A 12,818-nucleotide genomic window follows, 5' to 3' on the forward strand; every position below is an offset into this window, starting at 1 on the left:
AAGTTTTGGACTTTGGAATGATAACCAGTGGATTTGTAAAGCACTTGTTTCACCCCAAGGGGTTGCAATTGGTGTGGTTGATAAGCAATTGGTTGTTAACAAACTCTGTTGTATGAATTTTGTCCACTTAGTAGAATGAGTTGTGGGTACCTGTTGTGATTCCAACTTGTGACCTTCAGTCAAAAGCTGTAAATTGGCATCACCTTGTGCTGTTTTACCAAAAGCAATCAGTAGGATTAATAAAGAAAAGTGATTCTCGCCAACACTTCAATTAAGTTGAGGGTCTCAATTTATTTCTAAGTTTTGGAGAGCTTTTTGTAAGAGATTGGGAGTTGAAGTATGTCTATCATCAGGTTACCATCCCGAAACCAATGGGCAAGTGGAAAGGATAAATCAGGAGTTGGAGAAATATTTGAGGTGTTATCTGCAGACAGGGGAAGAGTGGGTAGATATGTTGTGGGTGGCAGAATTCGCATATAACAACTGTAGTAAGGATGCCACCTCTATGTCTCCGTTTTATTTGGGACGAGGTTTTCATCCTCGTTTTCTTAGTATTGAGATCAATAATGATTCTGGAAACCCGGAAGTGGAAAAGAGACTAGAAGTCATGAAAAGAAATTTGGAAAAGGCAAAAGGGGTGTTGGTGGAGAGTAAACAAAAATATAAAAGATTTGCTGACCTTAAAAGAAAGACTAGTCCTCAATATAGTGAGGGAGATTTGGTGTGGTTATCAACCAAGTTTTTGAGAATTAAAGGAAGAAATAAGTTTTGCCCTCGTTTTGTAGGACCGTTTGTTGTCGAAAGGGTGATAAATCCAGTGGCTGTTCGTCTTAGATTACCAAGACATATGAAAACTCATCCAACTTTTCATGTTAGCTTGTTGAAACCTGTGGTTAAAGGAACTAGATTGACACCTACTCCTTCAGCAGTTGTAATTGAGGAAGATGATTCAGAAGAATTTTTAGTTAAGAAAATTCTGGACTCTAGAAGAGTGAGAGGAAAGCTACAGTATCTCATTGATTGGGAGGGTTTTGGTCCTGAAGAACGCACTTGGGAGAAAGCAAGTGATGTGCATGCTCCTCGTTTGGTTGAAAGATTCCATAAGAAATTTCCATTGAAAAGTGGCCCAGGGACTGGGCGTTAGAAGGGGGGTACTGTCAGGTTACAGTGGCATATTCTCAATTACATTGGGTCAGGGGAGACACATATTTAGTATAGAAAGGTTTTGGGAAGTTATTATGGAGTTTAATTTTAAAACAGCCAATTTTGCCCTTAACATTCATTGCAGTCTATGGAGAATGCCCCAAGCCAAGATGGAGGTCCTCAGTCTAAATTCTAATTGGCTGGTGATTGTTTATAGGGAAGACAGTGAACATTCTAAACTGCCTTTCATCGTCTTTGCCCAGCTGAGAGGTCGTGTACTAAGCTTGTTCAGGGGTTTCAAGTTCAAGCAGTCGAGCGGCTTCTTTGGAAAGTAAACGGGAATCTTTGTGGAGTTCGTTTTGGCACAGGACAGGAGTAAGAAGATTTCAAGTTGCTTAAGAAAATAAGTTTCCAAGACTCTTCACAAGATAAGTTCTTTAAAAACTCAAAACTCTTTATCTAATGTTCTTGTTGAAGAGTTAAATTGATTTTCAAGTTCATATGAAAACATTTAATAAGAACTGTAGTGCTATCGTTTGGTTTTCTTGGCTACGCTACGCTTTCTATCAAGCGCGTGGTTTTTCCGTTAACAAATGCCCGCGCGTGAAAGTCTTCGCTTGAGAATCTAGCGCGAGCTCTTATGTGTCACGTGATACTATAGCGCGTGTGTTTTTCTACCCACGGGTGGTTTTAGCGCGTGTGCGTTTACTCGTTACTTGGATAAAGCACGTGTGTATTTTTCCTGCGGGATGGACATCATCGCGTGTGCTTTTTACTCGCTCCTTGGAAAAGCGCGTGTGGATTTTTCCCACGGTTTAGGCTTCAGCGCGTGTGCGTTAACTCACTACTTGGATAAAGCGCTTGTGTATTTTTTCCCGCAGAATGGAGATTATCGCGTGTGCTTTTTACTCGCTCCTTGAATAAGCGCGTGTGCATTTTTCCGCCGTTTGGTTTTCAGCGCGTGTACGTTCTACACACAGTTTGGATTATTATGAGTGTGCAAGAGATTTCCACGTGAAATTTTTCGTCGCAAGTTTCAAAAACAGTTTAAAAGTAAAAGACACTCTAAAAATTATAAGAAATATAAGAACTTTCCAGAAACACTAGAACTTCCATTTACTTTTAATGAATTTAAGACTTTGTTCAAGCTTCTTGAGTTTTTAGAAGATGATCTGCAAAGTTAATTTCACATTCATGGACCTACTGAGAAGGCTGGATGATCATTGCGATTCAAGTCAACTAGTAAGGAAGTCAAGTCAGCTTATCACTTCTCTGGGCATTCTGTAGAGAAGTTCCAGGTATGGTTTTTACTATTTTTGGTAAAGGATATTGGAATTAAGGTTAGTATAGTACCCAATGAATAACAAGGTGTATTATATGTTTTTACTTCAGGTGAAGAACCAGCTAGTCAATAGCTTCCAGCCTGGTGTTTGTTAATTTGTCCCTTCCCCCTTTCCCCTGGAAGTGAGGTAAACTGAGCAGTTATATAGTATCAGCTCAGAGTGCCACATTTTGGGTGGATTGTCGGGGGCTCAGCAGCTTCCGCAGACACCAGTATCTCAGCCTGACAAAAGGTTGTTCAAGTATGCGCTACGCAGGTGACCCCGATGGTCACAAAACTGATGAACTCCTCATTTATGGAATGTCTGGTACCAACTACCATTAAGCAGACATGGATATCCCCACTATTAAAAAAGAAGAAATATTGGACCCGAATGTGCCATCCAACTATAGGCCTATCTCTAATGCACCATTTGTGCTTAAGATGCTGGACACAACTGCCATTTTGCAAGTAAAAAACTTCATGGATAGTCGCCAGATCCTGGGCAGAGGCAGTCTTGTTTCTGTAAGGCCCATAGCACGGAATCAACCCTATTGGACCTTAAGGCTAATATGCCGGACATCCTGGAGAAAGGAGGCACAGCACCCTTGATGATCTTTCAGTGGATTTTGACCTGGTGGATCACTAGGCTGATCTCCAGGCTCGCTCAGTCCGCTTACTTCTCACATTCAGCCACCAACTGGGTGTAGGCCTTTCTGACAAACCGTACAGCTAGGGTCTTTGGTGATTGCCACAAGGCGGACGATTCTGTGGTATCCTGCAGTGTGTTGCTGAGCTCCGTCTGTCCCCCGTGTTGTTCAACATATTCACCATGTCTCTATCTGAACTGTTAGATGACAAAGGAGTAATTCTCAGAAATGTGCCAATTCCCTCCACCTGACCCCCAGCAACTTTGATGGATTTTGAGGACTTGATTTTTTTTTTTACCTGGAGAGAGCGAGACCCTTTTCCCCCCACACGCTCGTATTTTAATGTGATTTTGACTGTTTCCTTTGGTTGTGGAGTCTGACAAACTGCATAGGCATCATCTTTTACATTGTCATCCAGCACCTTCAGTGCAGTGACACAGGTAAGCCTTTCAGATTTCCCCAAGGTTTAAATACCTTCTCTGGGATAAACTACTGTTTCCCAGAGCAGTAAAGTGAAATTGGCTTTATTTAGAGTTGTAACTTTCTAGACCCAGCACACACCATCTTACAATAGGGTGCTGGAGGGGTTATTTAGTATCCCCTTTGTCTAGCTTCTCGTGTAGCATTTTTGTTACCCTTTCCTCATTGAATGGCTGGTGGCAGTGGTTTACTTGTAACTACTGTGGTGTGCATTTACCGCGGGCTGCATTTGCAGCTGCAGTAAAGCACCCAAGGGTGCCATATTTGTCAAAATGGCCCGCTCTTCTTTTTTCGCCATTTCTTTGTGGAAAGGTCCTTCTTGAGATTTACTCTGCACGCCAAACCAGGTTTGGTCCCATTGTTCGATTTTGCATTTGGTGGGATTCACGAGCATTTTGAGCTGCAATACCCCAATACCATGGGACCGTGAGCGATCGTGCAGTGCATGGTCTTCCGAACTGAGCTGAAATTTTGGTGGCCGCCTCCTAGCTCTCCTGAGACATGAACCTTGAAGTCCCTTCACCAAAATGCTGCACCAGATTAGAGACGAGAATCCGACAAGCAATATTCAGTCTTCTCAGGCTCCTGAAAAGGGTGCCAAAACCAGAGCTGCATCCAGATACGAAGAAACTCTGCCTGGAGCCTTCCCCGTTGCTCCCTGCTGTGAACTCTTCTTCTGTGCGTAGGTACTGTTGGCTGGGGTATTTACATACCTTAAGCCTGTGTGATTTCTGTATAGCTGTTGGGGTGTTTTCTGTGATTGGGAGGCCTCTCATCCAATCCACTCAGGACCACTGCTGGAATCCTTCTAGGGTGTCTTCTCTGTAGTCCCTGGACCCCAACTAACTCTAAAGTGAAATACTTACTTGTTTGAACAGTCTTCCACGGGAACTTTGACTTTCCCTGCAACTGAACCCTAGTTCACCCTGCCTACAGTTGGCACCTAGACCACTAGGTTCCCTCTTCTGCCTCCTGCAATAGACTAGGAATGGAATGGATAAGAAAAGGTTTCTGCCTTGAAAAGTATGAGTGTTAAAATGTTACTTGTGAAAATCTTGGTTGGTAACTGTCACTCTCGGAGTTAGCAGTTACACACGTTCTTACTTACCTTGAATGTATTTTGCCATTCTGAAAAGTGTGTATATATAAGGTTATTTTACTCAACTGTGAATTGGTTGTGCCTCTTCCCAAAAGTAATGCTGTTGGCTTCACTTTACTATTCCTTTTAGGATATAAATGTAAACGTATATCAACTGGGTCTTGCGTCCTCTGATCTGCTGTATGTCCTGTCTAGAACAAGTCTTGGGTTTTACTTACCTTGAATAGCTGTGTGCCATCCTAAAATAGGTTGATTGCTTACCTTTTAGTCTGTGTTCCACTGATCTGAAAAGCAACTGTAATAGTACATTACTCCACAAGGTCTTCCTCACCTGGTATAACTGTTATTCTGAATGTAGTTACAGGTTTATACAATTGCATGAATCTGTGTTCCACTATTGAGAAAAGTATCCTGGTAACAGGGTTGGTTTACTAAGAGATTCCTTAACTGAGTGTCACTGCATGACTGAAGGGGTCTATTACAGTTGACTTACTGTAAAGTAATCTCAAAGTAACTGATGGTTTTACTCCCCGTGAATAGATGTGTCCTATACTAAATGTGTTTGATAAGGTCTGACTTGCCTAGAAATACTGTTAGGTTTCTGAACGTGGTCTATGTACTTCAAATCATTGTGTTGTTTTTATAATTGTTTATATATAATCTGATGGTACTTATTTCCCCAAGATTTCTCTTGGCCCACTTGTATTCAAATAAACCCTTTATTTTTAAAATACATTGTTTCTCTTTGAACCATATATATGCTACAAGTTCTTTGTACCAAGCTAAAGCCCTCTCTCCCTCCTAAAATGAGCATGGCTGCTCTGTCAGTGCCACCATATACCCGGGTGGTACAGCTTTATGCTAAGAGTTGAGTTGTGTACTGTCTGTTGTATGGTTTTATTAAGCCCTTAGTTCGACCTGAGAAAAACTGTCCTCACAGATGGGGATCTCTCGGCAGCAGTCTTGATGGAGGACGTCTGGCATGGATTTCATCAGCTTCTCTAGTCAGTCTCTGGTTTTGTCACCTTTTCTGCAGCACAAACAAAGGACTCGATTTTCTCAGCCAATTTTCAATTCCTTTACTCCTGCACTCTGATGAGGGGACTTGAAGGAGTTGGATTGCTACCCTGGAAATTCACCTGGAGCACAGCAAAGACTTGGGCGGATTTGGCCTTGGCAAGACGATGCACTATGATTGGGTCGGAGCTCTCTTGGTATTTGTGGTTTGCAGCTCTAGAACGCCACAACACCACAGGAGGTGGCTCCGATTGTAGTCTTCTCCGGGTTGGTTGCTCCCGCCAGCCAAATGGAAGGAGTCGTCCTCTTAGGAGTTACTGTTGCATAGATAACCTGGTCAGGACAGCAGTGGTCGCTTCACGGTGTTGCAAACGATCTGCAGGCGTCTCTGGTCGTTGTCTTCTTCGGTTACTTCAGCTTCCAGTGGTCGAGCTTGCCTTTCACCTCAGGAACCTCACTTTTTATTTTTTTGGTTTCAGCACAAACTCCCCTGCACATCTCTCCCAGTAGTTTACAGCAGGGGGCAGTTGGCTGGCTTATCAGGACAACCAGACTCCCAGTGGGAGCTGGTTCCACTCAGGCACTCGGGCAGACAAGAGCAGGGGAGTGAGACACTCCTCCCCCACTGCCTGCCTGCCCAGACACTGGAGCCTAGGCGGGGGACACCCAAGGGTTCCTGCTAAAGGTTAACTACTCACACAGACCCACAACAATGCTAGAAGAAGGGCTAACAAAGAAAAACCATGCTACAAATGGCGAAAAAAGAAAGAAGACCCTTGGTTAATACTTGAGTGCCTCTATTGTGCATAATCGGGACTGTGAATACTGAATTGTCCTATCAGCTTGAATAGCTACGTACGTCTGTGTGTGTGTGAATTAGTTCTGTAAGTCCAATTGGGGAATTGATGTGATGCACATTTCATTTAATACAATATATTTTAACTTTGTGAATAGTTATGAAGACGTCATATTTACAAACTGAGTGATGGGTTTGTATTTTGTGTTAAATGTGAACTTTGTTATTGTAAGATCTATGTATTTATCATTGCATTGTTTCTAAAAAATAACCCATCTTTTAAAAAACAGACTAAGTCATTGACTACACTCGTTTCTGTAGCTCCTTGCATTGGCAATGTTTTCCCCTTCAAAAAGATGATTGTGTGTCTAGGTTACACAAGTCCATCAAGTGGGTAGGGGTGTCAATAAGATTGTTCTACTGGTGGTGTGGGTGGGGGGGGCGTCGGGCGATTTGACCCGACTTAGGGCTTGTTTTGCCACAAAGCGTATATATGTACACATGTCCTAATTTTGGATGAATGGGGTCCTGCACTCTCACCTATGGGATGATGGCGGATATGGGGCCTTACAGGAATCGAATAGAATTTGCCTTTATTTTTCTTTTCTCCACTGATGGTTCCAAAATAATTTTGCGACAGTTTGCTTGCTCGTTTATCTGAGGATATTCCTTTTAGGGAAACGTTCAAGATGTCATAAGCTGCTTTTCTGTTTCAATGTTGGAATTCGTAACCCTTTTTTCTGTAATTTCCCAGAAAGAATATCACAAGGCCTTTTGAAGATCAAACCTCAATGGTAAGCATGGAGTGTTCAGCGTTTCTTCTTTAGGTGTGCTTTTGTTAATATTTACATCATACCATTGAAGCACAGATGGGCACTTGACCATTGAAACTAGCATCCTGTACGAGAAATCCACTCTACAAGGCCTATGTTTGCACTACGTCATAGTGTGCTGCTGACTGTACTTTTTGTAAACCTGCTGTAACACGTGTTATACACCAAATAGCATAAAGTTGGTAGATGGCCTGTAGATGAGCATCATAGTGAGGGGTTTGTATAATAAGTTATGCAGCGATATGTAGAACGCAAGGCGGGGGAACTGGCTTGATGGGCAGGCCTTGTTAATGACTTGCAGACCCCATAATATGTTATACCCTGCATATTTGAATTCATGACTGTTTAAATCAATTCACTTCCTCAAAGCAATTTGTTGTGTTTCCATCTTTTTGATATCTCTCGGCTGCATTTTTCTATTTAATGTGGCAGATCCAATAATATGTTCGACACTGTAGATTTGATATTTTGATTTTAATTGGATAATTATGTACTATTTTAAAGCAATTTGTTGAAACCTAGCATATCATATTTAAAGAGCAAATTAATTTGATATTTCTCGGTTGAGTCGTTGCAATAAATGTACCGTACTTTAACACTATTTCGAAGTAATCCACTATAAACTTACCTTTAAACACGAATCACTGGTGCCTGGTCTCTGTATCCCTTGTGGCCCTTTGGCCCATTACACATTCTTTGGGTCTTACCCTTTTCACCAAGTGCTTATTCTCTCTCCTTTTTGAATTGTTCTCCAATATCCAAGATTACTTTTCCTTGGAGCAGTAGTTGCTTAAAAGTAAAAGGAAAAAATCATCAAGCTTTATTAATGAACTTTAAACGTTTTTCCCTTGACAACATAATTGTCGTGGTGTCTGTTTTGTATTGTTTTGTTTATCAGTGGGTGACTCTTTGCAAGCACCTGGTTTTCTTTTGCAATGATTAATGTATGATTGAAGCAAACATATTTTTCTTTCATAGTATTATTGTTTTTCATTGTTTTACCACAACTGCCACCACTAGTGGGGGTACACCCCAATTTGTATTATACTTGTTAATCACTATGCCAAAAATGCTCACTTTTTAATGGAAAGTGAGCATTCCAGAGTCTCACATTAAGCTCAGTCGGGGAAGGAAGGGGGGAGAGACATGAGGAAGTTCTAAGGGAACATGAGGTTGGAGTAACCTAATACGCATGGGAAGGTGAGCAAAGGATGAGCAGTGGAGCAGTGGGGGAACCTGCTTCACTTCAGGAGCTTTGTGGCTTTATTTTGGCACACCAATCGGGCTATTCCTTTGCAGGGACTGATCGGGTTGGGAGGGCCCACTTCGGGTCGTGCTACTGGGGTCTGCACTGAGGAGGCTATTACTGGTGCTTGTAATGAGGACCTTTCCATAAGTGCTCATACTTTGAGAACTGGCCCGAAGGTGTATCACCTCTTAAGATTCTTCCCCAGGCCCATCCCTTGCCATGTACCGGGTCTTCGCAAGAGGACCCCCAACGGCCTGTGGTAGCAGCATGTTCTACACGCTGATCGCCTTCAGGGTGTGCTACAAGCTCCTCTGTCTACATCTCTTGACCTGATGGCACACCCCTCTTTGGTGGTAAATGTCTGACCCAAACCAATCCCAGGTGACGGTTCTCCCACTGATTGTTATGTAACTGAGGCCGGGAGACTCCCACAGGTGTTACCTCTGGTTTCCCCAGGGTCTCCCTGGCTTCTTGTTTCTCCTCAGGCGGAGTGGTCCCCCCGTGTGATGTGCTACTGTTTCATCTCTCCTGTTGCCCCACAATACTTGGGCACTCAGATGTGCCTTTGGGGCCCTTGGTAAAGTCTCCCCAAGCGCATTCCTTGATGGAGTGCTGTTTTTAGAGATTTCAGGATCTTATGCACTCCCCATATTTGAAAAGGCTAGGGCCTGAGATATTGTTGCCGGTCACACCTCAACCTGGTTCTAGTACAGATTTACCTGACTATCATTTGGGCAACAACACCTGAGGGAGCTGGGCTAGTGCTGCCACCTTTCTCTGGTACCACACTGTCCTAGGCAGACCTTGTAGCAACGCTGCCGCAAATGCCATTGGTACTGCCACCGTTCTGTTGCAGCCTCCATTGCCCAAAGATCCTACTCTCCTGCAACCAGTCTCCTGGTCTGTTGGGACATTCCGGGGGACAAGGATGTTTCCACGTATGACATAGAGGAGGGGTCATTTCGCCTTGTGGAGTGATTGGGAAGGTTCCCAAAAGGACCAATGGGTCCTGTCATTGTTCCACCTTGAAGTCGGCAGATAGGTTTGGTATCCCTCGTCAGCCTTATGTGGTAGGGGAGGCAGTCAAACTTTGGCAGGAACCAGCGCCTGTATCGCCAGTAGCCAAGAAGGTCAATCCTCACTACTGAACTCTTTCCAGTGAGAAACTTTGCACATTGGGGCAGACTTCTAGACTTTCTTTCTGTGCGTCAGCAGTGGCTCAGGCTACCTCCTACACTCGAGGTCCCTTGTGGAAGGAGGACTGCATCTTGAACTCAGCAGGTAAACAGATTTACTAGAACTGCTCCCTTAGTTTTATGTCGGCTAATGCTGAGGCGGTACTCATGGCAAGCTTATCTTGTCTCACCTCTGTCCTGCCTTGCTCCTGCTCTTGACAGGGAGCTGGCAAGCCATTTGGGACAGCCAGCTCACCAGTAGGAACAGGTTACTTTCAGGCAGACTGGAAAACAAAGGGCTGCAGCTTTTTGGACTCCTCCCTCACTTTCTGCCTTCAGGCACACTGACGCCTCGGCAGGGAAACACAAAGGGTTCCTGCTGAAGACAAAACTTCAACCAGGACCTCCCCTACCTAGGACGTCATGGGAAGACCCAAGAAACAAAAAGCACACTCATAATGGCGGAAAAAGAAGGAAGCCAGCATGCTAGCAGAATGGTGACCATCTTGCGCATTACCTTGGCTGATTTGACAGCCTACGAGTAATATTGACTAAAAAGTAATGAACATAGATACATTGCCACCAGCCATAAGAGTTGGCTTGCTATTGTAACAAACGTGTTACTAGGTCAGTGAGAAAGGGTGATACCGGGTATCTGCCTAGCGCTCCACGTAAGGTGGTGTGTGCTGATCTCGCATATCAAATGTAAAGGGGGTGGTAATCCCACTTTCCCCTTCGGAACAGCAAAGCAAATCACATCAATCTACTAGAATTGCTAACGGTCATCAAGGCTCAACAAGAACACCTGAAAATTCTGCTACAAGAGGTGGAGATCCATCAAGAAAAGGGCGCGATAGCCCCCATTCTACAGGTAAACAAGGGTATTTGTTCAGTGTACTTCCTTGTACCCAAAAAGTATTTCACCATGCGCCCTGTGTTAGACTAGCGCCCAGCGAACATGTTTATCAAGCCACAAAAATTCAGAATGACAACATTGCAGGAAGTACTCCCACTGCTAGTACAGGGGGATTACATGGCAACATTGGACATTAAAGATGCATACTTTCATATTTCAATGTTGCCAGCGCACAGAAAATACCTAAGGTTCATGATAGAGGACAAGCACTATCCGTTCAAGGCCCTTCCCTTCGGCATTGCCTCAGCCCCAAGGGTGTTTACGAAAGTACTGGCGATAGTAGCAGCTCACCTGCGCATGTCAGTTCCGGTCTATCCTTACCTCGACGACTGGCAAATAACAGGGGATTTGTACGGAACATGCCTCAAATACCAAGAATATGGTAGATGATCTCTTCAGTCTGGGATTCTCAATCAACGAGAAGTCGTCCAGTCTGGACCCCAGCCAAGTCGAGCAATTTCTGGGGGCCTTAATTTGGGACAAAGACTGGCTCTTCTTCCGCGTCAAACGAGAGTGTCCAAAACATGCTGTTTCAGATCCCTCACTATGTAGCCAATCGCGAGGTGACCGTATGCAAAGCCATGCAACTGTTGCGGATGATGGCCTCCTGCATTTATCTAGTCCCACAAGCACGGTTGCCCATGTGCCCCATGCAAGAGTGGCTCTTGAGCCAATGGTGTCAGGCCAGCGGACATTGGGACGATCTAGTGGTTGTCTCTGCAGCCCTTGTTCTCTCTCTGCAGTGGTGGTCAAGGGAAAACCTCTTGTAGGGGGAACACCTTCACCCCTGCAGTAGAAGCCACTCTCACCAGAGACTCATCTCTGACAGGGTGGGGCTCACCTCCTTCGTCAGACAGCGCACAGCGTTTGGTCCCCATTGGTAGCATCCAACCACATAAACCTGTTGGAATTGCTAGCAATATTCAAACCCTGAAGGCCTTTCAAACACCCCTCCAGGGAAAGACAGTCGTAGTCCTTGCGGACAGCGCCACGGCCACGTATTTCGTGATCAAGCAAGGGAGCACTCACTCTCCAGGCCTTTCCAAACTGTCTCGGGACATATGGAACTGGGCTCTCAAACACAAGATGTTCCTCCTGTCACAACATGTTCCAGGGGAACTCAATCTTCTGGTGGACATGCTCGGCAGACACTTCCCACTACCTGTAGAGTACGAGTGGCGATTGCATGAAGACCTTGTTCTCAACGTCTTCGCAGACTGGGGCTTTCCAGAGATCGACTTGTTCGCAACTCTGGAGAACGGACAATGCCCAGATTATGCCTCCAGGTACCCACAGAACCATTCCAAGGGGAAACAGTCGCTGGATAACATGGTCAGGGAAATTGGTTTACACTTCTTCCTCATCCCCCCCACCCCCCTCCCAACCCCCACACCTCCTTCTGTCTCCACTACTCAACAAGAGTGCACAAGATGCACCAGGAACCAGTCACAATGATTCTGGTGGCCCCGATGTGGGCAGGCCAACCCTGGTTCCCTCATCTCATGGCAATGTCAGTCTCCCCTCTGAGGAAGCTACCATGCCCATACAACATGCTATCACAGGACAGGGGAGAAATACTCCATCCATGCCCGCACTCTCAACTAAGCGGCCTGGCTCCTGAGGTCACACTGCCAGCTTCCTCAGAGATGCATGGACATACTTGGAGAAGCAAGAAAGCCTAACAGCAGACATTGCTACTCCAACAAATGGAAGCGCTTCCGTCATCTGGTACAATTCCAAGAGCATCAATCCCATAGACTGCTCTCTGACACATATTGTCCTGTACCTGACTCACCTGCTAGACTCTGGTCTGGTTCCCTGAAAGTCCACTTAGCTGCACTTTCAGCTTACACTATGTTCTAGAAAAAGGTTTTGTGGTGGAAAATCCCAGTAATCGAGGCTTTTATGGAAGGGGTTAAACGTAATTCCCCCATTTCCAGCCCAGCTCCCGGATGTCACCTAAATTTGGTTCTAACAAAACTAATGGGACCTCCATTTGAACAGATGCATAAGGCTAGCCTTAAGGCACTCACTCACAAGACAGTCTTCCTGGTGGAAGTCACTTCAGTAAGAAGAGTTGGTGAACTACAGGCCCTTTCAGTTCAAGACCCATTTGTCACAATTCAGAGATCAGGTGGT

General features: G+C 44.7%; 1 protein-coding gene across 1 annotated transcript in view; it reads left to right on the forward strand.

Annotated features, from left to right (window-relative positions):
* The window catches only part of RPF2 (ribosome production factor 2 homolog), a 420,196-nt gene that overhangs the window by 92,582 nt on the left and 314,796 nt on the right, over nt 1–12,818 (forward strand). Inside the window, exon 4 of the mRNA XM_069607771.1 lies at nt 7,261–7,300. Within this exon, the coding sequence (XP_069463872.1) occupies nt 7,261–7,300 (40 nt within the window). The remainder of the gene's footprint in view (nt 1–7,260; nt 7,301–12,818) is intronic.

Source organism: Ambystoma mexicanum, chromosome 4q (genome assembly GCF_040938575.1).
Source record: "Ambystoma mexicanum isolate Mex_15411 chromosome 4q, UKY_AmexF1_1, whole genome shotgun sequence".
NCBI classification, from domain to species: domain Eukaryota; kingdom Metazoa; phylum Chordata; class Amphibia; order Caudata; family Ambystomatidae; genus Ambystoma; species Ambystoma mexicanum.